This window comes from Cavia porcellus, unplaced genomic scaffold (genome assembly GCF_034190915.1).
Source record: "Cavia porcellus strain 051 isolate PalLab524CR breed Dunkin Hartley unplaced genomic scaffold, mCavPor4.1 scaffold_1, whole genome shotgun sequence".
NCBI classification, from domain to species: domain Eukaryota; kingdom Metazoa; phylum Chordata; class Mammalia; order Rodentia; family Caviidae; genus Cavia; species Cavia porcellus.
The window spans coordinates 182,567,947-182,593,133 of NW_026947484.1; the positions used below are offsets into that span (position 1 = coordinate 182,567,947).

Here is a 25,187-nt window from a genome sequence, read left to right on the forward strand (position 1 = left end):
AGGATCCTTACTGTGTAAACACCCTCAGCCTGTGCAAGAGAAGGGCACAGAAATGATATGAGTGCTACACCTGCCCTGGGGTGTATGTGTGTGGCCTGCTTACAATGTAAGGGAGAAGAAGGGGTTTGTTCTCCCCGCTTTTTCTCTGGCTGCTTTTGCTGGCTGCTACTTTGAATTGTTGCTCCTGTGCCATGCCTCCCTGCCTTGGAGCCAGCTGATTATGGATTAAAACCTCCACAGTGAGCCAAATAAACCTTTCCTTCCTTCATTTTGAGTGTCAGGTATTTTGTTCCAGTGACTAGAGAAAAGTAACCAAGACAGAATTTGGTACCAGAGGAATGGGGTTGTTGCTATGACTATATCTGACCATATGGCTCAAGAGTCTTTGGGAATGGGTTGTGGGAAGAGTTTGGAAAGGTTTGGAGATGCTGCCTGAAAGTGTAGCTCTAGAACATCTTAGGCTGTTCTGTATGGTAGATTCTGGTCAGAGCTCAGAAGACCAGAAAACCAGTAAAGACCAGGCTCGGGAGATTTCTGCTGGAAAGGACAGCATTGGGTGTTGCACTCCAAATGAGGTCTCTAATGGGTTGCCAGAAAATTTGTCTGCATTTTGCTTGTGTCCAGAGACTTTGCCTGAGACTAAGGTTAAGGATAGAGGACTAATTAAAGTGGCAGAAGAAATTTCAAGATAGTCAAATCTTGAGGCTGTGGCAAGGATATTATTGGGGGCTTTTAGACAGATTTATGTTGTGAATCAAGAACAAAGAGTCTAGCAGGGTGATTTAAAACATTGTGAGTTTGGCTGGAAAGGAAACTCCAGTAGAGCTGTGGACTATAAAGACAGAGCTGAGATCTCCATTGCTGAGAAGGAACAGAATACAAAAGACAGCCTGAAGGCACTGAAAAAGCAACAAGTCTTGAACCTTTGCACCCTCAAAACTGCAAAAGTGAAAGACCGCTTTGAGGTGAAAGCTGTAGAGTACAATATTTCATAATGGCAGTGGCCATACCATATTCCAGAATGGCAGTGGCATAGAAAATCTGTTCCTCAGAATTGGATTCAGAGTGCCCAGCAATCCAGGAACTTGACCCCTACAGCCAAGAGAGAGAAAAGCCTTGCTACTGCTCCAGCTGGCAGCAGGATTTGGCATCATCAATGAGGTGCCAGTTTTAGATGCATACAGAATACACCTACAAGGCTTCCACCCCAATTTCAGAAGGCCTGGCAGGCCAGGCAGTGTGCCCTTAACAGGGCAGTGTGTGAACCTGTGAATGTAAAGCCAGAGACACAGTGGAGACCTCAGAAGTTTGGAAAACCCAGGAATATGGATCATCTAAGGAAAGCTGCAAGGAAGGAGCACAGCCATCCTAAGAGAAGCTGTGGGAGCCACAACCACCAGAAGTGCTATAGGGATGGAATTGCACAGACCCCTTGGAGCACCCAATTTGCCACAGATTGCTTCAGATGCTGGTCATGCAACTACAGGACTTAATGTTTGCCCTGCTGGGTTTTGGACTAGCTTTGGTTCTAATGCTTTGTATCCCTCTATAACTTTTGGAATGGAAATGTTAAGAATACCCATGTCTTGTATATGGAAACAGGTTTAAAGAAATGTGTCTGGTTGCCATGTTGACAAGAGGTGGATTGTTATGATTGATATACTGTGTCAACCTGAGAAGTTTTGAAATTTAACTAAGAGATTCATAGGGGAGCCAGGATCCTTACTTTGTAAATATTCTCAGCCTGTGCAAGAGGAGGGCACAGAGGTGGTGTGAAGGCTACATCTGCCTTGTGGTAGGGTGGCCTACTTACAATGTAAGTGAGGGTAAGAGGCCTGTACTCCCTTCTTTTTGCACTGACTATTTTTGCTGGCTGCTGCCTTGAAGTGCTGTACCTGTGCCATGCCACCCTGCCTTGGAGCCAGCTGATTATGGACTGAAACTTCCACAAACAGGGAGCTAAATTCCTTCCTTCCTTCATTTTGGATGCCAGGTATTTTGTCTCAGCAACTAGAGAAAAGTAACCAAGACACATAACATTCTAGACTACATTGCTGCTTTCTGAGAAATGCAGTTAAGTGTTAAGGTTCAATATACCTTAGTTTTAGGAAGGGAAATGATATTGTGACAAAATTTTGGTCCCCCCAAATTTTTGGTTTAGTGCTGACTAAAATCCCTGCTGTAAGCAGAATGTTGTAATTTCTGGAAAACTGCTGAACTCAAAAAGCTCTTTACAGTGTTGTCAGTAAAGTTTTAAATATGGAACTTACAAAAGAAGATCTTTAATTTATGAGTATTCTAATCATATGCTTGTTAGTTATTAGGAGCTTGGTATGAAGATGAGGTCTGAGCTATGAAAATTTAATTTACCATTACATAATAAAGTTGACTAAAAAATTTGAGAGCCAAGGAAAGAACAGTACTGAATCCTATACCTATACTTAAAACTTTTTTCAGTAGTGGAGCAGTAGGAAATTACAGCATTCTTTGGGAAATACAGTATGATATATAATATTTCATATAAATGATGTATTTACTATTAGAATATATTACTATGGTATGTTAGAAAGTCTTCTACATCAAAAGCTAATATAAAATATTTTTAAGAAAGCATATTATTAAACCCTTCTGTTAACACTCATTAACTACTTGGCCTCTTATAATGTTGGCTGAAGGTCTTATCAGCTAAAACACAGTGGGAACCAAACAGTTAACTAACTGCAGTGGTCCACATTTTTCCACGTTCTATAAAAACTTCTTTTGAAATACTCTACAGAATGCTTCAATGATGTAAAAATAAACTATACTTTTGGTCTGTGTTAACAATAGCGCTGCTGAAAAATGATGGAGAAGAACTGCCCCAGTCAGACCTATTCTCAAAGAACTCAGAATGCTTCCCAGTTCCTACTTGTTCCCTAAGTATTCACAGATGCCACTTAACAATTTATCTGGAGCAAGGGTGGTCAAACTACTACCTGTTGGCCATTGCCAGTCTGCTAATTATTTCCATAAATAAGATTCTCCTGGAACACAGCGCTGCCCATTTGTTTACATATTGTCAATGGCGGCTTTCACGCTACAATGGCAGAACTGAGCAGCTGTGAGACAGTAGATGGCCCACAAGCCAAAATATTTACATTCTGGTCCTTTTCAGAAAAATTTTGCGACTTTGTTCTGGAATAGTGCCCATCGCCAGTATCAAGCTCAATTAGTCTACGAACCCACCTTCTCCTTTGTGAAATACCAAGCACACAGCTCATTTTAAAAGTTTTAATTTCCTCCACAACTGCTATTTTAACGTCTTTCCCTATAATTCTTTAGTTCAACAATTTAACTGACAGAAGTTCAGTAATCTGGGCTGTAATTTCCTTGCAGAGAAGTATCTGAGTTCTCATATTCTAAAATGTGATCAACAGACAAATGATCAGTTACTGATAACAGGTTTTCAAAGTAAAAATACCATACTACATTAACTATTTATACTGATTATGAGATCCTGATGTGAAAAAAACATTAGTGTCTAAAATCAAGGAAACGACAAATCATTTAATAAAATCACCCAGGAAGGTCAGTTTCCAAGCACCTGAAATGAGGAACAGATCACTCTTAACTGTGCTGTTTACCACTTTCACCGTAAGTTTCCTGAAGACAGGAGGCAGAGGCAAGAGAGGATTCAAATAGTCCCACTGACTCTGTTATCATGGGGCCAGCTACGAAGGCCCAATGCTTCCAAACTTCTCTTACATCTTTCTTTGTCCCACCCTTTCAGAGTCCATCTTCTTTCAGGGCAGAAGTCTGTAAGTTTATAGACAAAGAAGTGGCAATAATTCCTTTTATCAATTCTCAGTTTCAGAGTAGGATATCCACAGAGAAATTTAGCCTTCTTGACAATAATCCTATAGATCCATGTGCAATGCCTTTGTACTCAACCTAACTGAAGAAAGAGTAGGTGATTATTTTGTAAGCCTTTTACCTTTTTCCAGCTCAGCAAGATGAGCTGCGTTGATACAGAAAAGTCAAGACAACCTCCTAAGGAAGAAATTTGTGCTATAGGTCGACACAGGGCAAAGAAATTTTCTTCTGTTCTATACCGCCTACTCTAAAATAGATTTATGTCAAGGTTCTCAAAAAAGTTCTGAGTCCTTTGTGGCTTTCCCTGACAGCTGCTCTCTAAGTTTCCCGCAAGCTACTTAGTTAGAGTGCACTCTCCCTCTCAGATAGGCTTCCTAATTCTGAGCTAACCTGCCCAGAGGCCTACTGGTTAACACTTAGCCCATGTGTACTTAACATCTGCTCGAGAGAGGACACAGGGTTTAAATTATGTGATTCTCAGAAGCAAGATGATGACTACCAACCAGGAATATTTTTAAAAGGATGCCTGCTGTCACAGCTACCCTCAGTAGTACTTTTGTATGATAAAATTGAGCAGAAAAAGTACTGGTTATGTGGCCAAAATATGTTAGGGAAGCAGGTCATTACACAGGTAATCAGGGCTTTTTGGCCACTTGTCCCGGAGCAAGGCTTCCATATTTTTACACCTTCTTTCCTTTCTTCATTGAAGGACTTAGAAACTTGCTTAAATATTTACATAATGACTCAATAATGGAAAACTAAAAAGCAATGATTGGAAAGGGGGTATAGGTTATAGGCAACTCTATGTGTGGAACCTTATAAATTAAAAGAGGTAATTACAATTATTTTTGCTTTATTTTGGGTGACAGCTGGAGGACAATGCTATGGCCTGAATACTGTTTTCCCCACTAATTCGTATGTTGAAACCTCATCACTGGAATGGTGGTATTAGGAGGTGGAGGTGAATTGAATGGGACAAGTGTCCCTATCAAAGAGCATCCAAAGATCTGTCTTGTCTCCTTCTCTATCTGAGGACACAGTCAACAGGTAACATCTATGCACTACAAGGGAGGCCCTCATTAGACACCAAATCTGTCAGTGTCTTTATCTTAGGTTTCTTGGCCTCCAGAACTATGGGAAATAAGTTTCTGTTGTTTATAAGCTACCCACCTTTCATTTTCCATGTTATAGAGCCCACATGAACTAAGACAGCTCACGACATCAAATTCATTCCATAGGTTTCATCTCATCTTATTCTAAACTCTTAAGACTCTTTAAAACTCATATGAATAAAGAGTATGTTGCACAAATGGATTACTTATTTTTAAAAATTATCTCATAGTGTGAAACATGAAAATTTCAGAGTTTTGAATGTTCTCTAAAATAAACTATGCCTTGTTTTTTTCATATCATACACAAACGCAGAAACACACACATGGTGATCTGCTGCAACAGGGGTCCCCAGCCCCTGGCCATGGATCAGTGCCAGTTGTCACCTGTTAGGATCTGGGCTGCAGAGCAGAAGGTGGGTGAGCAAACCAAGTGTCATCTGAATTTACAGCTGTTCCCTATCACTCCTATTAATGCCTGGGTGCCACCTCCTGTGACATCAGCTGTGGCATTAGATTCTTGCAGGAGCTTAAGCCTAACCTGAACTGCACATGGGAGGGAGGGAGGTTGTGATCACCTTTGAATAGCCCACATACCCACCTCCAAATCTGTGGAAAAACTGTCTTCCATGAAACCGGTCCCTGGTGACAAAAAGGATGGAGATGGCTGTGCTACAGATGCCTGTCTTAAAATATGAGAAATAACGCCTTCTCTACATACTTAAGAGAAACTGATGACCTAAATAAATTGCTTAGTATGTAATCAGGTATAGTATATTAAAAATATTCTCTGTAAGTCCCACACACTATATAGAGAAAGACTTTGTAATATTAACAGCTTATCAATCAGAAAACACATCTCCTCCAGTGTCAAATGTACTGGCTACAGATGATATTAACATAGAACAAGCCTGAATAATCGAGTGCCCAATGGACAATTTGGTTATACTAATCTTTCCACCTAAAGTGAATTCTGTTAGACTGGATGTATCAACATCTTCATGTCACAGTAAGCGCTTGCAGAACATAGAGTTTATAGATCACTGTCTGCAAAACTAGCACCTGTGCTATAAATAATAAGTGGCTTATCAACACCCTTCTCTACTAAGCCCTGCAACTTTGCTTAAGCAGTGGCAACAAATTGAAGGCCATGGACAGCTGGCATCATGTAGCCCAAAGGCTTATTTACTCTGATGTACTCAGGGTTTGTTTTATTAGTTGTCAACATTTTAATATCAGGAGACAAAATATAAATAGCTACAATTCTGGCTTCTCTTAAAAAATTGGAAAAACTAAAACTTGTTTATAAATTTTCACACAGCTACCGTCAATAAAACAGAGACAGTGAATGCTTTCTTTAGATGAAATATGAGCTCTCTCTCACTGAGCTCTAGTGCTCTGTTGTCTCCTACCCACCCCAGTGTATACACTGCACTTTGATTGTAAAATTGACATAATTTCAACTCAGCCATCTGTTTGGAATTTCCAGTCTTGCTCAAGGCTTTGGGCAGGAAGTATATAAATCTCAAGGAGAGAAAGCAAAAGAAAGGACAGTAGAAAACAACACAAAGGGACATAACCAACTCATCCTTAAGCATCTTCCAAAGAGTGCTTGACAAAAGAGGATTGCAAAGGGGAGATGCTGAGCCAAGGGTAACACTGCATGGGAAGCTGGGACAGAGGGTTCCCAAATTCAAGCCCACGCTGCACAATGCTGTGACTCGGTGAGAACCTGTCTCCACCAATTAGAAGAAAAAGAGAAAGAGGAAAAGGAGGAAGAAGAGGCCCATGTGTGGGATTCTGTAAATAAAAATATAAAGTATGAAGCACAGTGCCTGGTACATGGTAAGCACTCAAGAAATGTTAGCTGACAATATAATTAACATTACTGTTTCACTGTATCTTATTGAATACTTCAAGGATAATTTCTGATAGTAAATAGGCAATTAAATAAAAAAATCTTTGAAAACTAAGCATGAGAAAGACTATTATAAGATTTTTGAGACATATGATGAACTACAATGATTAAATATTGCAATATTGGTGTAAGAATAGCAGATCAATAATAAAGTCTTGAGACAGACTTCAAGTATAATAGTTAAGTACTTCATATACAATTAAATTGACATTTCTTAGCAGAAGACAGGTAGATTAATCACTAACTGATCCTGGGACAGTGGATTAAATTCCAGACAGACTTTTTAAAAATCCTCTGAAAGTTTGTAATAAAATGCATTTGGGTAAAAAAAAAAAAAAAAAACAAAAAAACAAACAAACAAACAAAAAAAACCAACCATGATGTTAACAATATGAAAAAGTAAAGAATTTTAAAATCCTAAGAAAAAAAAAACACAGTTGGGTATGTTGGCACACGTCTGTGATCCCAGGACCTGAGAGGCTGAGGGAGGAGTCTTACCACAAGTTTAGGCCAGTCTGAATACATAGCAAGATCCTGTGTAGGAGCGAAGGGAGGGAAAGGGAGGAAGGAAATAGGGAATAATAGAAAAAAATTTTTTATCTTGAGGTGGGAAATCTTAGCAAGCCAGAAACCACTTAAAAAGTTTAAAACACCTGACGGGGATGTGAGGGGGACTAAAGAAACTAACTGTGGACATTACTGTCCACTGAGCTGCTGCTTAGTGGGAGCTCACTGTGATTCAAGCACATGTTCAGAGCACTATGGACATTACTTTCTTTAGTCTCAAAATAAAAAGCACTGTAGCTATATTATTTCTACCTCATAGGTAAGGTTTATACAGTATTATCAGATATTACGATGCTGAAATAAAATATTATAAACTTTTCTTCAAAGTGAGTAAGTATTTTCATGACAGTAACCATTTACTATCATTATGTTAGCATGGTGAGATTATGGGTACTATTTTGCTCTTGGCTTTCTGGTCTTGCTTTTATGTTACAATGTTGGAGAAAATTAATGTAGTCCTGAATTATGTTTTGGATTATCTTTGCCACAGGTTTCTTATATTAGAGTAAATCTGACTCTAAGAGTAGGAATTTATTTAAAAATAAACAAAAAAACTGAAAGAGGGTCCACCAGAGCTGTTATATGCACTAAATTTCATCCTTGTCTACTACTTACAAGGACAGGTATATTTGTCTCTGCAGACTCAAGAAAGAAACTGAGATTCACAGGTTTCAGTGAGCTTGGCAAAGAGTCACACTGTTGAGACTGAAATATATCATTCACATCTGGGCTCCCCACTGCACAAGTGGCTCAATCCTATGTGTATGGAAAAAAGGAACCTTTTATTCAAAATGCAGTGACGCATAATAGAGGCAAAAATGTTTCTGGGAAGATAAGATCCCTGCCTTTAAGCCACTAGAAGTCTGAAGGTGAAGATAAAGAAGCAACAGGCAATTCCAATTTCTCACTTTCACAGAGTATGAACTGGTGTCACGGAAGCTGGGGGAGTGGCAGGTGACAAGGAAGGCTTTCTTCGTGCAGAATCCCTCGTCAGGTAGGAGCTAGTCAGGTGCTGGGGGGGAAGTCATTCTAGGTACCTTTAGGAAACTGTAAAAGTAAAATGTGCACACAGAAGGCACCAGGAACTGAGACTGGAGAGCTGGGTTTAGCCTGTCTCTCTGAGGATGAGCTACTAATAACGATTAAATGTGATGATGCTTTTCAGTGTATCTGTCAACTTTCTGTATCAGGATGAACTAAAATTAGCACAAATCTTAAGCAATGTGATGTTTCAAGTTGTGGATAGTGATGTGGGCAGGTGTTCTGTAACTGGTACAACAAAACAGAACCATGAAAGTTAATTTTTTTCCTTTAGAGACAAGTGGCTTCTCCAAACTTCCTGAGACCTAGAGCTTCAATGCTGCCCCTCCCCTGCTTTGCCTCCTGGAATGGGAAGAATATTGAGATGCTGGCCCAAGGGGGTCTGGGTCATTTTCTTCCTTCAGAAATGGAAGAGAACCGATGATGGACGGGAGCATAAAGCAAGCCTGGAGACGTCTGCTGTTTCATTTGTACTCCCACCCTCTTTACTCCTTACTGTATAAAAGACTTGCACACTTGGACAGGGTGAGATGGGGATTTGGGGCAAATGAGCTCTCTCCATGTCCTTGGAACTTGCTTTAAATAAAAGCCTTTTTCCTTTTCACCAAAAATAAATAAGTAAATAAACGACTTTCTTTGAGTTGGTCAGAGGTGAGTAAATGACACAAGCATTTGGACTGAAGTGACCAATAACAGTAACGGGAATTGAAGCCAGGGTATCACAAATGCTAGACAAGCATTATACCACTGTGCTACCCCCCAACTCATTTTATTTCTTATTTTGGACAAGTCTCACTAAGGTTAGTCTCCTAATTCTCCTGCTTCAGCCTCTCAAGTAGCTGGAATCACAAGCCTGCATTACTATACCTCGCTGGTGTTCTAATTATTTTAAAATGAGATTCTCTTGTATATTCAGAGAATATGATGACTGGCAAGCATGTATTTTGCTAATGAAACATCATACCATGTATTAGCCACACAGCCAAATAAAGCCATGTTCAGGCAGGCTCAATACCATGGCTGGAGGGCCGCCATTCTTTGACTATCTTGGAGTGAATAAAAAACATAGTACTTAGAGGTCAGGAATGAAAAAGTCAATCACTTAGAGGTAAATGGTGAGAAAGTCAATTTTGTCTTTGGTCTATTGGACGAGGGTGTTGAGACACTGGAAAGACTTTCAGGGAATGCAAAAGTAGCAAAAAATTTAAAAAGATGAAAAGATGAATCGGATGCTCCACAGCAAATCCTACGTGCTTGGATAAACAACGACAGAGACCCTACCCACTCCCTTAAAAACTGTTGTAAGTGTCCATTCGTCCAGGCAACCTTAGGATTAGCATTTTTTTGGAGGGAGTAGAAAGGAAGGAGATACAAAAAGAATTAAGATGTGTTATGCACATGTACCAACTCCCTACAATGAATATAATCATTATGTACTGCAAATATGTACTAATAAAAATTCAAAAATAGCACTTCCTTTGATAATTGTTCTTAAGCCAGTATCATAGTGCTTAGCAGCTGGAAGGTGGGAGTATCAGCACACAGGATTTTGAATGATAGCAAATAACTGCAAAAAGGAATGTATAACAACAGTTATACGTTAAGCTAAACCTTTTAAACAACATTTGTAATAATTAAAGAACAATAGCTAGAGTAGAAAGATGTTGAGGGAAAATAAAAAATGAAAGAATGGGAATTAAGAGACAAACGTCTTTGAGAAAGATGACTCTTAATGATGCCTTACCCATGTACTAAAATTAGATTAATGAGCCTAAGAAATAAGAATATAATCAAAAGACAAATCTGTTCAAGGTACAATGTGTAATGCCACAAGAAAAACAGCAGTTAAACACAGTTATTTTATCTTAAGAAATAAGAAAACTATCTTTGAAGGTGTAAGATTTATTTTTAAAATATTTTACCTGATTTAAGTAATTTAGGCACTTTTCAAGACACCAAAGGCAACAAATACATGATTTCAGCACGCATCGTGCACAAGCGTTTTCCTGGATGGGGGAATAAAAGTGAAATAATTAAAACACCAAAGAGTCAATCCATCACATGCAAGAATTCAAATGTTTAAAAAACAAATAAAAATGTAAAAAGGCTCAACTTAGGCATTAAAACTACCTTTCCCTTTCTTAAGACATAATGGCGGAATTATTTTTAAGCAGCTTGATTCAACATTCACTTAGTACCTATTCCATACATACATAATACAGTGCGATATGCAAAACCAGCAAGGAAATAATAATAGGAAGGAAAAAATTGCTAAACACAAAACAAGGTTAAATCAGAATACAGTACAAACCCTGAGTATTAAGAGTAGAGAACAGAAAAAGATAATATTGCTTGGCAGATGGGAAGAATCAAAAAAATACTTCTAGAGAGCTTGAATTTTTGAGCTAAACTATGGCACTTCAGCTAACTTATACAGAAATGCATGTTATTTCCAGTCAAGGAAACAGAAAATCCTTATTTTTCTGGATATTTAACCCCTTGTGAGATGCTCAGTTTGGAAATATTCTGTGGGTTATCTCTACAATCTCTTGATTGCTTCTTTTGCTGTATAGAATCTTTTTAGTTTGATGGAATTCTATTTATCAATTTCTGCCCTTGTTACCTGTGTCTTTGTGGTCTTATCCAAAAGATACTTCCCTAGGCTTATGGAGCACATCTCTTGTTTTCTTCTAGTAGCGTTATTTAGTGGGTGTAAAATTACTATTGGACAAACACCTTCTGGTGTTCTGTTACACAGCAGGGCAAGTATGGTCAGTGGCACTGTAATGGGTATTTCAAAATAGCTAGAAGAGAGGAATTTAAAAGTTCTCACCACATGATATGTGACCATGCTAAATATTCTGACTTTAGTATTGCACAATTATTGTATGTCATTAAAAAACTGTAAAAAAAAAAAAAAAAAAAGGAAAAGAATATGGGAGAGTTTCTAAGAAGATGTTTGCTATGACCGGGGGTCTAGAATGTCTCCCAAAAGGGTGATTGTGTTGAAGGCTGGGTTGCCAACCAATGAGTAAAACACTGATGGGTTAGTGTGCGGCTGAACAGGAGACAGAGCCTCCTGAAGTAAGTGGAGGAAGGGCGTGACTTGGGAACCTTATCTCTGGCTCTTGCCTTGTCTGCTTCCCGGCTGCACCCCACTGCCCCACTCTTCTGCTATGACATTTCTACTTCACCACAGGCCTAAAATAGTGGAGTGAAACCTCTGAAACTGTGAGCCTGAATAAACCTTTTCTTCTTCTTCTTCTTCTTTTTTTTTTTTTATTGGTACCAGGGATGGAACTCACGACTTCGTTCTTGCAAGGCAGGCGCTTATGCCGCTGAGCTAAATCCCCAGCCCCAAACCTTTTCTTCTTTAAACTGCTTTTTGCAGGTATTCTGTCATAGCGACAGAAAGCTGCCTAACCCTGGTATGCGAGACAGTGTGAGAGAAATGGAGAGTCCTCTGGATGACCATGATTAGACGAATTTATAGGGCGTGTGTGTGGGAGATGAGAAGAAAGGACTGCATTCTGCTTCGTTACGACTCTGGAGAAAACACCCACAACTTCCCATTTAACATCACTGGACACTTTATTGCATGAAGAAGCGAGGTCTGGAAATCCATATCCATAGAAAGTCCAGAAAGACATTTTCTCCTTACCTTTCCTTTGAGCTGACTGTGAATGTACATAAGGATCATTCGTGGAATTTTTACTAATGTGATAATAAACGATCCTTTTGCCACAGTACCAAGGTGATACCGAATAAGGCGATTCACTGAAGCCAAAATGGGTGTAAATGGCAGATTCCTTTTATCCCTATTTTTAAAATGACCAAAAAGACAATTAAAATAAAGCATAGACCAGAATGGAAACAGAATTATGGTTCAGAATCCAATGCAGTGAAGTCAGTTTTTTAATATCATTCTAGTTTTATGACAAAATAGCAAAGTAATATATAACTAATATAAATGCTACGGATATACTATATAAAATGAATGTTTCATTTCTCACTGGTAGTTTCATAGTGTTTATGCTCTATTATTTCAAATTAATTAGAACTGCTTTAAAAACTCATTATCAAGGAATACCTAAGGAGTTAATCATGTAATCAGAAAACAAATTTAAAAGACATTTAATCTAGACCTGGCACCTCATTATAGCAGAACAGACAATTACATAGCCTATAGCTTTAATATTTAGCTCTGAAGTTAGCAAACAGGACTCATATGTCTTCTGATCCAAAGTTTTTGATGGGCTTTTTAACAATATGGTATTACTACAAGATCTATTATTTTGCTAAACATAACCTAAAGTTATATCATGACCTGCTGTTCTGCAAAAATCTGACACAAATACAGAAAAGTATAAAGAATAACATCCTCCCATATTCTTACTTCCCCAGAATTATCAAATATAACATTTTATTATATTCATTTCCATCTACTGTTCTAAAGAAAAGAAATCCTTACCAACTTCAGTCCCATTCTCTTCCCTTCCACTCTACAAACATGATCTTAAAAAGTAAACTCTTACCTCGTAAAGTAGTATGTCACTACGGCTCCAGCCACGGTCATCTGCTGACATGCTAAAATAAATTCACTGATCCAAATTAGGCCTACCACATGGTACCACCACATGTACTGCAGGGGACCAGAAATTTTAAACTCCACCAGGCCTTGGTCATTGAGAACAGCACTGCCTAGGAAAAGGTCAAGGAAGAAAAGAAGCAGCACATAAAGTATAAAGAAAGAAATGAGACTAGTTCAATTTTCAAAAAGAGACCCCGGCTCCCAAACCACAGATTTCATGACTACTTCATTCATGGACAAAATTTTTTTTAAGTTGTGAAATTAAACATTACATAATTACGTATTTTGGTTTTCTCAAAAGTACCACTTAAAGCTTTTAAAAGTTGCTCTATTTGGATATAATTCTTACGGAATTTCTAGTTATTCAGGAAAGAATTTTCAAATGTGTTAACGTTCTTTTCAGAGCCATTACTTATTCAGTAATTATAAATTGTAATAAACTGTAAGGATGCGAATTAACAACGCATTCATTTGGTGAGTGTGTGCTGAAAGGAGAAAAAATTGCATACAAGCTTACTGTTCTACTACTCCTCACAATTAATCCCATTTTAGCTTAATCATTGATACTGATTATGGCCTCTAGCAAGCTGGAGAATCCACGAAATATGTCAGCTACAAGGGTGCTTGCAGAAAATTCTTGGGACATAAACAGATCGTTGGCTGCATTGGTTTTAAAGCAACTCTGGAGAGAAAATGCATTTGTTCCTTCATTTTAGAATGGATCCAAATGTCTGTGTAATTAAAAACTCACTTCACATCCATGAATATCTCAAAACTGTGATGTAATTTCAGCCCTATCTGGTCTAGACCCACGTTACTAGGTTACTAGGATGACTGCAAAATTATAAACAGGGAGTGGATTACTGAAGAGCCAGTAACACTGCTAGATCTGATGGCTTTTGGACCTTTGTCAAGAAACACATGAAGATTGAGTCATTGGTTGGTTGACTGATTTTGTGCAGTGTTGGGGATCAAACTCTGGGCCTCATGCATCCTAGACAAGAGCTCCATATCAAATTATACTTCTAATCTCTCTCTGATGTTTTAAAATATTTGAGTGCAAATTAGACATATCACGAAGATGAATAAGCAACATATCTACTTACCGGCAGTGCCAAGAAAAAGAAGTGTCATGATCCAGTATACCCAAAACAAGACAAGGGCAAAGAAGGTCCAAAATGGTTGGAAGACTAACAGTGGCAGGTGAATGAAGACCTTACCAGCCACGTGGAACAAGGCAATTGTGAGAGCAACACGCTTGCGCATAACCAGCATTATCAGGAACAAGATAACCTAAATGGAGAGAATGGAGAGAAAGGGTCAAGTTCCTGTGTTAAGCAATAAACAAGAGAACACTATGTCACCCCTGTAACTTATATAGCAGATTCAAAACCAACTTATCCACAGCATTGGTGCTGGACACAGAACTAACAATGGTCTACCTGAGCCTGTACTCACCGTGAACACTGTCGCGCGTACTCACCGTGAACACTGTCGCGGAAATGGCATAGATGAGGAGGGCCCGAAGATTGTCTTCAGCTATCTGCAGCTGTTCAGGAAGAACTTGGTCTTTTGGTGATATTCTTTGCTTTGCATACAACCACCATAGTACACCTGTGCCACCTGGAGTATATACAATTTTTGTTTTTGTAATAATTGGCATAACATGTGACATAAAATCCTCAGTTTTCTGGGCCTTTCATCTACATCAATATGGAACTTATGCAAATGACAATCCATTTAGCTGAGAGGTATGTGGCTGTAACTTTTTGCCAGAATAAGGGGAATGCCAATTACATGATTATAATCTCTTACATTAAGCACTTACAAATCCTTCAGTGTATAAAATAAACTTCCTCTAAATGAATTTATTATTGATTTCATGAAGCTGAGAGACAGTCACAAATACCTCTGAGAGAAACTGGTAACTCCAGTGCCTGGCACTGACATAGTTACGCAACTGATTAACTATCTGTACAATGAAAAAATGAAGATCAAAAGAGAAGTTCCTCCAAGGTAGGAGCAAAGACAGGAAATATGGTAGTAGTGGGTGTGAGGGATAAGCATTTTAAGTTTTAATATAGGATTGGAGATTCAGAGCACTAGACTGAAGAAGGCAAACCTACCTCCACATAAGATGACTAAATTATACTCACTCATTCAGCAAACATTTTGAATTCCTGCACCAAAGACCCACTCTCACTGCTTGTAGAAGTTATAAAGTAATGGGCAATTGCAAACAAAAAAACCCCAAACAAATGAAAAGGAGACCAATAAAAACATAAAATGTAAAGAAAGGAAGTCTGGTGGGAGGGCTGGTGCTTGTGGTGGGAAACCACTGCAGCTTTATATGATGGTATGGAAGCCTCACTGGGAAGATGATGTTTACAAGAGAATCAGAAGCCTGCAGAGAGAGCACTCTGCAAAACTGAGGAGATGATGCTCCAGGAAAAGTTCTAGGATGCAAAGGTTGGACCACGCTTAGCATGTGAAAAAGGAGACCACTTAGCCACAGCAGTAACCAAGGGTGAAAGCAGTAATAAACGTGAGTACATGCATAACTGGGCACCACTCCATATGACAAGCCCTTGTAGGCCACAGTGAGTAATAATGATTCAGAGTAGAGCAGCATATGCAGGCAGCAAGATAAATGTCAATGGGCTGGGGGTGTAGCTCCGTCAAAGAGCACTTACCTAGTATGCACACTGCAAAAGAAAAAATAAATGCCCACGAGAACCTCCACAGTATCTGTGTACATCAACCTGATCTCCACTTGCATGCAAAGAATGAATAGGTCAAAGGGAAATTTCATATCCTAGCTGCTAGCAAATACCGACCACGAATCATTCTCTTGCTGAAGATGAGTAAAGAAACCAAAACAACCAATAGTCTAGGAAAAAGACTTCTTCCATTTTGAAATGTTATAGGTACTAGAAAATGGTTTCAGAAACTGGGAATATATTTTTTAAAATGGAAGGAAATATGTTTTCAACAAACCAGAATAAAAGTTACGAAAAAAGCTGAAATTCAAGAAAAACAGAATGAGCTAAAATGTACAGAAACAGGAGCTGGGCATATAGCTTCAGCGACATAAGTGCCTGCCTGGCAAGAGAGAGGGCATGAGTTTGACCGCTGGTAACAAAGGAAAAAAAAAAGTTCGGAACACAGTAGATATAATCTATTTATTAAACATTTAAATTTGTGCTCAGAAATGTGCTAACCCTTTATAGATGAAACTTCATTTAATCACAACACTCGTAAGTGATTATTACTAATTCTACAAATGATAAGAAATTCCTGAAATTTAGGAAAGTGGAGTAACATGCCAAATGTCACATATATAGTAAGTAGTGTGACAGAAACTGAGACTTATTATTATCCATCTAAACATAGACACTAAGGCTGTAAGCGGAAGTAAACATAACTGAAAGGAATATTATAAATAAAATGAAATTGGAAAAACAAAATTTAGATCTTTATTGTAGGCAGTCAGAAGTGATAGTGAGAAAAACTAAATCAGTAATATGCAAATAAACTTGAAGAACTTGTCCTGATATGTAAAAGAAATGGCAGAAACATTGAAATGGTAATTTAGAAGACAACAGTTGAAGAATAAACAATGACCTGAAGGAAAACCACTGGTACAAAAATAAAAACTAAATACAGAAATAAAGAAAAAAATTCAGAGGTGAAAAAGAATCTTTCTCAAAAGGCCAAAGACTATTTAAGATCAAGAATTAGACAAACATCTTTAAATTAAAAGGCTTTATTAAACATCATAAGGCTTGAACTGGATGTGGTGGCTCATGCCCATAATCCCAGCACTCGGGAAGCTGAGGCAAGAGAATCATTGCTAGTTCAAGACCAGCCTGGGGTACAAAGTGAGCTCAAGGCAAATCTGAATTGCATAGCAAGACCCTGTCTCAAAAAACTACATGCACACACAAAATCATAGGGCTGGTCATGTAGCTCAGTGGTGGAGTGTATGGGTGAGACTCTGGGTTTGATCCTCAGTACCACACACAGAAAATATAAATTACAGGTAGATGAAACAAGTTAGAAGTAAATAAACAAAATTTATACTACTCTACGTTTCTCAGTTCTTCATTAAAGACCCAAGGGAACATACTGTATATGAAAAATTTTATACCTAGCAATTTCAAACTTCATATGTGAAGACAAAGTCAAATTTGGCTAAAAATTGAGACAATACATAATCCAGAAGTCCTTTACAAATAAATCATTTCAATTCCAGTCAATGTAAAGAACCAAAATTAAGGGGCCAGGGATATAGCTCAGCGGTACCATGCCTGCCTGGTAAGTGCAAGGTCCTGAGTTTCATCCCTAGTACAGGGAAAAAAAAAAAAAAAAAAAAAAAGGAACTAAAATTAAGAATTTAATAATGAAGGTTTACAGCAAAAGGACCAGCAGCTGTTTATTACAACTAGCCCAGGAAAACTTATGACCAAATGCAAATACAATTTTGAAAATTTTCAAGGCAAAGATAAACAATTTTAAAAAAGATATTTGTAATAAAAGTATTTTATTGATTGATTGACTGATTTTGAGACAGGGTCTCACTGTGCAGTTCAGGTTTGTCTCACTTTGTAACCCAGGGTGGCCTTGAACTCACAATGATCCTCTTACCCTCAACCTCTTGAGTGCTGGGATTACAGGCATGTGCCACCATGCTTGGCTTAACAGTAGTATATTAACTTTAAAAATAACCTGAATATAAAAGCTCAGGTTACTTAACAAAGCCAAAAAGTGATGTGAGCTGAAGACAGCAGGAGATAAAAGAAATAAAAGTTTATGCTAAGCATAAAAAAGGTAAGGGATAACTCTACATGTCCCATTTCAGTCTTTAATAATCATAGACCTCTAAAGAGTATATTCTGAAAATATATGTTACCAAGTATAGATATAAAAGTATTATGAATACCATCCAAGGGTGAAGATAATCAGAAAAAAGTATATAGCAAAGATAGAGAAAGCAAAATAAGCAAGCATAAATTTCAGGAAAAAATAAAATAGACAACAGTAAAACTAAACATACCAATGATGTTGTGATTGTAAATAGAAACAGATGTCACTCAAACTAATGAATGAATAATGTATGATCACATACATATGCATAATAAAAAAGTCTGCCCTTCAAATGCTAACAGCAGTAAAATGATGAAGGAGAATATAATTATAAAATCTTAAAACACTCTTTAAGGAGAAGATATATGGAAATAAAAATTTTATTTTCTTCTTTACATTTCCATTTGTTACCGTGGAATTAGTACCACAAAAATAAACAAACAGCTTACCAAGTGAACCCAGTATGACCAGAATTGTTACGATCCACACGAGTACTCTTGATATATACCTGATTATCACCATCAAAATCATGGATAGAACTGCAGGAAAGACAGAGAACATGTAGAATATTATTGAAAACATAGAATAATATAAACAGAAATCATTCAATTGCTCATTCCCAGGAAATATATAATTTGTTGCTCTTGAATAGTTCATGACCATAATTTGGGTAAGAAGAGAAACTGCCTATTCTTGCATTTTGATTTTGCTACTTGTACCACTGAAACAGCATCACTTAAAAAGAAAGGTACCTAATTGTGTAGGTTTATACATTACGGAAAGAAGACATGCAAATGCAAGTGGTGACTCAAAACAGCACGGTACTGTTGTGGATTCACCATGGGAAAGACATCAGACATGCAAACACACATGCCAGCACACAAATTATAGAGAATGACATGTCATGTTGGTGACAAGAAAAGCTATCACAGGTAGACTAAGTTAAATTAGTGCTACACTGCCTTGAGTAACGTATGTATTTCTTAATGGACCAACTTCTCTAATAGTCCACAAACTAGATGGCATTTTATTTTCATCTGATATTTTTAATCTTTAACTCTAGAACTCTATAGAAGGATCTGATCCTATAATACCCTGAGGCCTACTAAGGTCAAAATTCCTCTATCCTTATTTCTTAACTGATTGAAAAGTTCTTCCTCAAAAATGAGCAAAATTATTTTGAATTAATTAGCCAAGTCCTTTATCTGTCCTAATTCCAGTGTGCTAAAATCATGAATAAAATTCTCAAAAAAGGAGGATTTAATCCTTGAATGGGAAGCTTGTGTCTGAAATAGTAATTTATAAGTCTTTAAAGATCTAAAGGCCCACTACACAAGCAAATGAGCAAGTATACACATGTTTATATATTCTCAAGCCTCAAAAGAGCATCGTTTTAATAAAAAATTAAATGGTAATGTTCACACATCATTGTCACTATCTTTAAGGTTTAGAAATTCTTTCTGGTTAAAGTGTTCAACTATTTCAGAAACCAAGTAATTTTTACATAAAGTTAAGTCAAGTTTCTTTAGATCATTTGTAAAACCAAATAGATGGTTAGGATCTGTTCTAGGAAAATTAAGTGTACAGGAACATAAAACAGATGGGAGCCCTACAAATATCACAGAACTAGGTTTTCATATGAAGAGCATTACTTTAATTGAGTCAAGTACTACTTGAGCAAAAAGAAAATGCTTTCTAATGATAGGAAAGATGGAAATACAGCTTGTATGTTCTCAGTGACTATAATTGCTTTTAACAGGCATAAATACTTATTTTACTTATAAAATGAAATAACCGCTTGATTTTTACTGCTTTACTTCTCCCAACTAAAGAAGGCTATAAGTTCTAATAGCCCCTCATTTAGTTCCAAAATGATACAGGAATTTTTCATCTTGAAAATAAAATTTTTACTTGATCATATTATTTACTGACTAGGAAACTCAGTAGCTAAGAAGTGGAGATTTCCTAATTTTTCCAGCAATATAGTGACACTATGAACTATACCAATGCAAAGAAAATTACATACTTCAAAAGTAATGTATCAGATACACATGTTCTTAGAAATATAAAAGAGAATATGCGGCCTTTTTCATAAGTAAACACGCCTTTTGGAATCATAACTAGAAACAGAGGTGCTGATTCAGTAAAAGATGCCTTTTGCTACCATATTAAAGGTAGTCATAGACTTAGTAACCAAAGTATGCAAAAGACCATTTTCTCCAATGGAAAAAAAGGGAAATGAGTTTCAGATGTGTATATACATACTTTAGGTACATATTTATAACGTATATAATCTGAAACAATTATTTGGCTATGGGAAGTCCAACAATTACAAGTATCCCCAGTTGTACTCATATTTTGGCTAAAAGACAGAACAGTCTTTTACTGCAGTACTATGCAATAGCTAATAATGAGAAAAACAATTACCTAGTGATAACAAGCAAAGTCCCAATATAATTTCTTTGCTGGTCATTACTCCACTAATCAGCCTGTGTAAGACACTATTGTCACTGACAAAGGTGATCAGGGCCTCTGCAAACTTGGCATAGCAGGAAATGTTCACAGGAGCACAGCGATGGAAGAATGGAATAGGTGCACTGGTGACACAAGAAAAAAAAATCAGAAAAAAAATTACTCCTACTTAATATAAATGCCACATCAAACACACAAATGAAAGGTGGGTATGGCTGCAGTACACTCCACCCTCCACACATCACTATGGGAGCTAAGAGCTGTGTGCTTAATGCTATGAAGATGGCTGTATGAGTAGTGATGCAAATCTTACCACAAGCCTTATAAGAGAGGGTGGAGTGCATGTCCCAACAGAAGACATTACCCTCCCCTCTGTAAAGAAACACACACGTACACATACATACACATAACCACCAGAAGCAAAATCAAACACTTGGACCCTTCAGCCTGCAACCCGCCAGTCAAGGGCAGGTGACAAAGCTTACAAACACATACTTTATTTAACGGAAAATGAATTAGTACCATGAGCAATTTAAAAGGAAAGAAAAAAGTGGTTTTACTGGAAATGTGCCACCATTGATACATTGCTTGCTCTAACAAAACAGTGTACTTGAGATTAATAAAGAAAGGTATTTGGGACACAAACATAATTTCTCTCATATAAACAAAGTCATGCCAAGACATCAACATATAGAATAATATGCAGCAACTTAAAAAGTAACTATGAATACTAATATATGGAAATGCACACAATGTAGTAATATGATGTTGGCATCTCTGCATAAAAATTAGATATAAGACTGGCAACAGAAAAAGAAATTTACAGAGTGAAAAAATATCTGGCTTGTTAGAGTCATGGGACTCTAGGCTATTTTCTTTTCCTTTTACTTATAACTAATGATCTCAAGATTGTAAGTGTCCAAAAAAAGGAAAAATAACCAATTATTTAATCATTTACATTTAGTCCACATTTGCCTTGTGAAGGAACACAGGTTTGTGTGAGCTGTGACATAAATCTGGTAATAACAACATGGTTCTGCTCCAGCTCTGAGAGGACAGTACACATCTCATCAATGAGAAAACCTGAAACAAAGGACTATGACTGCGGCCTCGGTTGTGATTTGTTAGGTTCCAGGACAGTCCTTATGTGCCTGCATGCACAAATACACATTTACATGTGATTAAGTTAAAATCTAGCCATCACTAGCATGGATCCTGCATTTCCAGAAGGAAATAAGACTATCAGTGACAGGTGCAACAACATTTTTGATTAAAGTAATATAATGTGTTCTGAGTCCTGGTTGGTATTGCATTTTGGTCTAATTAGTGGATAAGACTGCAAGCTTGAGTAGCAAATTCCTGAGTTGTTAATACCTTGCTAAACAAGATAAAACAACTTTGCTAACTTTTGCTAAAACAACTTTGTATAACCTAAAGCAAAACAGTTTGTTTCCTTTCTCAAAAAATATTTCTTTTCCAATAAAAAGTATAACTATCTTAAATCTTGAGGACCAAAGGTTGTGAGAATAAGCAATAATTTTCATGCTGTTAGAATTACTGAAACAAAATAATTTTAAAGATGTAGCCTTACCTTAGTTATGCTTCAGTAAATATATCCAAAAATGATTTAACAATATGACTCAAATAATTCATTGAAAAAAATGTTGTGTCCCTTGGTGTTTGTATGTACCTCCAAAACAGTACTAGTGAAACCTAATGCCAAATATTTGACATTGCTTTACACATTGCAGGAAAGCCACAGCATTCTGAGAAAAGTTGGAATTACAAGTATGCAAGTGATTATTTTGACCAAAATTTATTTCATTAATGGTGTAAAAAAATTAAATTATAGGACACTTTGGTGGGGGGGGGGGGATACTGGGATTTGAACTAACAACCTTGCGCTTGCTAAGGCAGCTGCTGTGCTGCTGAGCTATATCCCAGCCCTAGGAACACTTTTAGGTGATACAGATTTAGTGAGAAATATTACAAGAATCAAAAAGGATTAACTATAAATTTCCTTGGGAAGGAAGGCGGATTTGGGGCAATTTTGTTCTTCCTTACAACTTCCTTTTCTGATGTTGTCTAGATGCTAATTCTGCCAAGCTAATGCTTCTTCTGTCTAAGGACATATTTTGAACTACAATCTGGCTATCTTCCAAAACAAAATCTTTTCTGCTCCATAATTATCTATACCTTCATCCTCTGGATATATTACCCTCTCATCTCTGAAGTAGCCTCTGCTTAAACTCACTTGCCTCTAATCTTGAACATAAAATGTCTCGACCTCTAGCGTACTGCTGTCCTTTTGTTCTTCTTAGCATCCACTAATTTCCTTAGCCTTGCTCACTTGCTTCCTTTTTCCTGTTTGATAAGCATAACAGTCTAAGTTCTTCTAACATTGCACAGCTGCACGCCACTCCATCTTGCTTTCTCAGTTCCTTCATCTGTTACGAATGGGTAGGAGTAAGTACTATTTCGTAAAGATCAACACCTCCACTATACCCCCTACTCCACCCCCATCATCATCATCATCATCATGGAAGAGCACACTAATAAATGAGCAACTCTACATTACACAGCAGCAGCATAGCCAGTACTGTCAATATTCTCTGCTTTTCTAACTCAGGATGAGTTTAGTTGATTCAAAATGGGAAGCATGAAATTCTCAAAATTCTAACCATGCATTTTTATTGAGGTGGAAATGCTGAATAATATCTCCTTTGAACTTAACCTTTTAAGTTATTTTTAATGCTGTGTATAAACATTTTCCCAATTATAAAGAATATTTTCACCATTATCCACCAAACATTGGGGAAAAATAACAATCTTTTACGCTATAGATTAAGCTTTGTCACTTAAAAAAATTGAAAGCTCTAAATTTAGATGTATAAAATTAGTACGAACTGATAAACTGCATTGTCTAGCTCATAGTTAAAATCTGCTCTTAATCCCTCTGCTCTTAATCCAAACTGAAAATAGAGAAGGCAAATAAAAGGAGACAATATATGAATATATTATTAAAAATAAAATTAAACACTTAACTTTGAAGTAAAAATCACTGGACTCTCTTGTCTGTCACTCTTTTTCTCAGCTCTTCCCCAAACAAAAAATTAATTCTATCAGCCATGTTTTTTTTGATACTGAATTATTTAATTTTTCTCTCCTATTTCTTGTCTTTCTCTTTTATTTTTGTTTTCATTGTTGGTAACCCAACTCAGGACCTTGTGCATGTACTCTATCACTGAGTAGATTCCCAGATTCTCAAATTATTTTATTTTAAAATATAAATAATAGGACAGTGACATTATTTGTCAAATATTTTACCATTTAAATTCCATTTGATATAATGAACTTAAAATGAATTAGCTGATTTCATATACCTCTGAGAAAATAATGATAACCTAGTATGAGATAATTTCTTCTTTGGTATCTAACCTAAATAGAACATTTGTGCTTCTTAATTATGAAGGACAAGCATTCTATTTACAGTAAGTATTTCTACCCTTCAAAGTCTACTGAACATTGAATTTTTAAGAAGTCAGTGAAGTCCCATTAGGAATGGATGATGTTTCGCATTATTAAAACATTAGTCAATAAGAACAAAATAAATTTATAATGAATCTTTCAAAGATTTTTAAAAATTCACCCTGATAGGCAAATTGTATCTTACCTTTGCAAACACACTGTCCATTTGCCTTTAAGGCCAGATTATCACAGTTAATGAGCTCCCTAAAGTATAACAAACAGTGCCTGAGAACTCTTGTCCATATGCCTTCATAAGAGAAGGCAGGAGCCTGCATCTAATAAAATTATTTCAGAACATCAGGTTAAAAATAAACAATTAGACATGATTTCTAAAGCTAAAAGTTTTATTTATGAAAGAATACCACGCAAGGGCTCTAACAAGATCCCTATAGCATACAAAAGGAAGGGAACAAATAAATAAAGGAATGAAAATCTAATAGCAATGTGGTAGCTTTCATGTATTTTATCTTAAGTCAATTTTCTCTTTTCATTTACTTTTGTACTCAAAACCAAAACAAAATGGGGGAATAAAAAACCCCACTAACTGTGGTACAGATTCTAAAGATCTAGGAATCAAATTCTAATTCACAGTAATTGTGTGACCTTAGACAACTTAACCTCTCATTTCCCACTTTCTCATCTACAAATCAGGAGCAGTAGCTGCAGAGATTTTCTGAGAAACTTAGTTACCTTGCCTGGCACACAGTAGATGATTTGAGACTCTTCAATTTAAAACATAGGAATAAGTAACATTTTTTCTTGGCTATTCATTTCTTACTTCTCTACCATGTTGTTAACTGCCCAGGATCATGTAACTTTGTTATCTTCCAGAGATACCCAAATAAATGAATGAACTGAATTTATGCAATCTGATTCCATTGGTGCTGTTTTCTCTGGCTATACATGACAGCTTTGTAAGCATACGGCCAGTTATTCCCAATATTGTTACCATACTTGGCATTTACCAATAGATTTGTGGATTTGAATAAAATGTTGCTCTTTCTAGGCATTTGATTTTAGAATTCTTAGAAATTGTAATCATTTGGTTATTACGTATCATTGGTGTTTCATTACAAATTAGTTCCTAATGCTTTCTCTACAACAACTGCACCAAGGCTGGAGCAGAGGAAAGAGCTTTTACAAGCTTAGATAAGTGATACATCCTAAACTAGTTGCCCTGAACAATAACGGATATATAACACATATTATCTAAGTCTTAAAACATTTCTGTGAGAGTATGAAT

General features: G+C 36.8%; 1 protein-coding gene across 3 annotated transcripts in view; it reads right to left on the reverse strand.

Annotated features, from left to right (window-relative positions):
* The window catches only part of Slc44a1 (solute carrier family 44 member 1), a 181,593-nt gene that overhangs the window by 63,166 nt on the left and 93,240 nt on the right, over positions 1 to 25,187 (reverse strand). For all 3 annotated transcript variants that reach the window (XM_063224411.1, XM_063224409.1, XM_063224407.1), the window contains exons 6-12: positions 20,372 to 20,541; positions 18,394 to 18,483; positions 14,562 to 14,701; positions 14,185 to 14,371; positions 13,023 to 13,188; positions 12,149 to 12,305; positions 10,410 to 10,493 (exon numbers count right to left, since the gene is read on the reverse strand). In XM_063224411.1, coding sequence (XP_063080481.1) covers positions 10,410 to 10,493; positions 12,149 to 12,305; positions 13,023 to 13,188; positions 14,185 to 14,371; positions 14,562 to 14,701; positions 18,394 to 18,483; positions 20,372 to 20,541 — 994 coding nt within the window. The remainder of the gene's footprint in view (positions 1 to 10,409; positions 10,494 to 12,148; positions 12,306 to 13,022; positions 13,189 to 14,184; positions 14,372 to 14,561; positions 14,702 to 18,393; positions 18,484 to 20,371; positions 20,542 to 25,187) is intronic.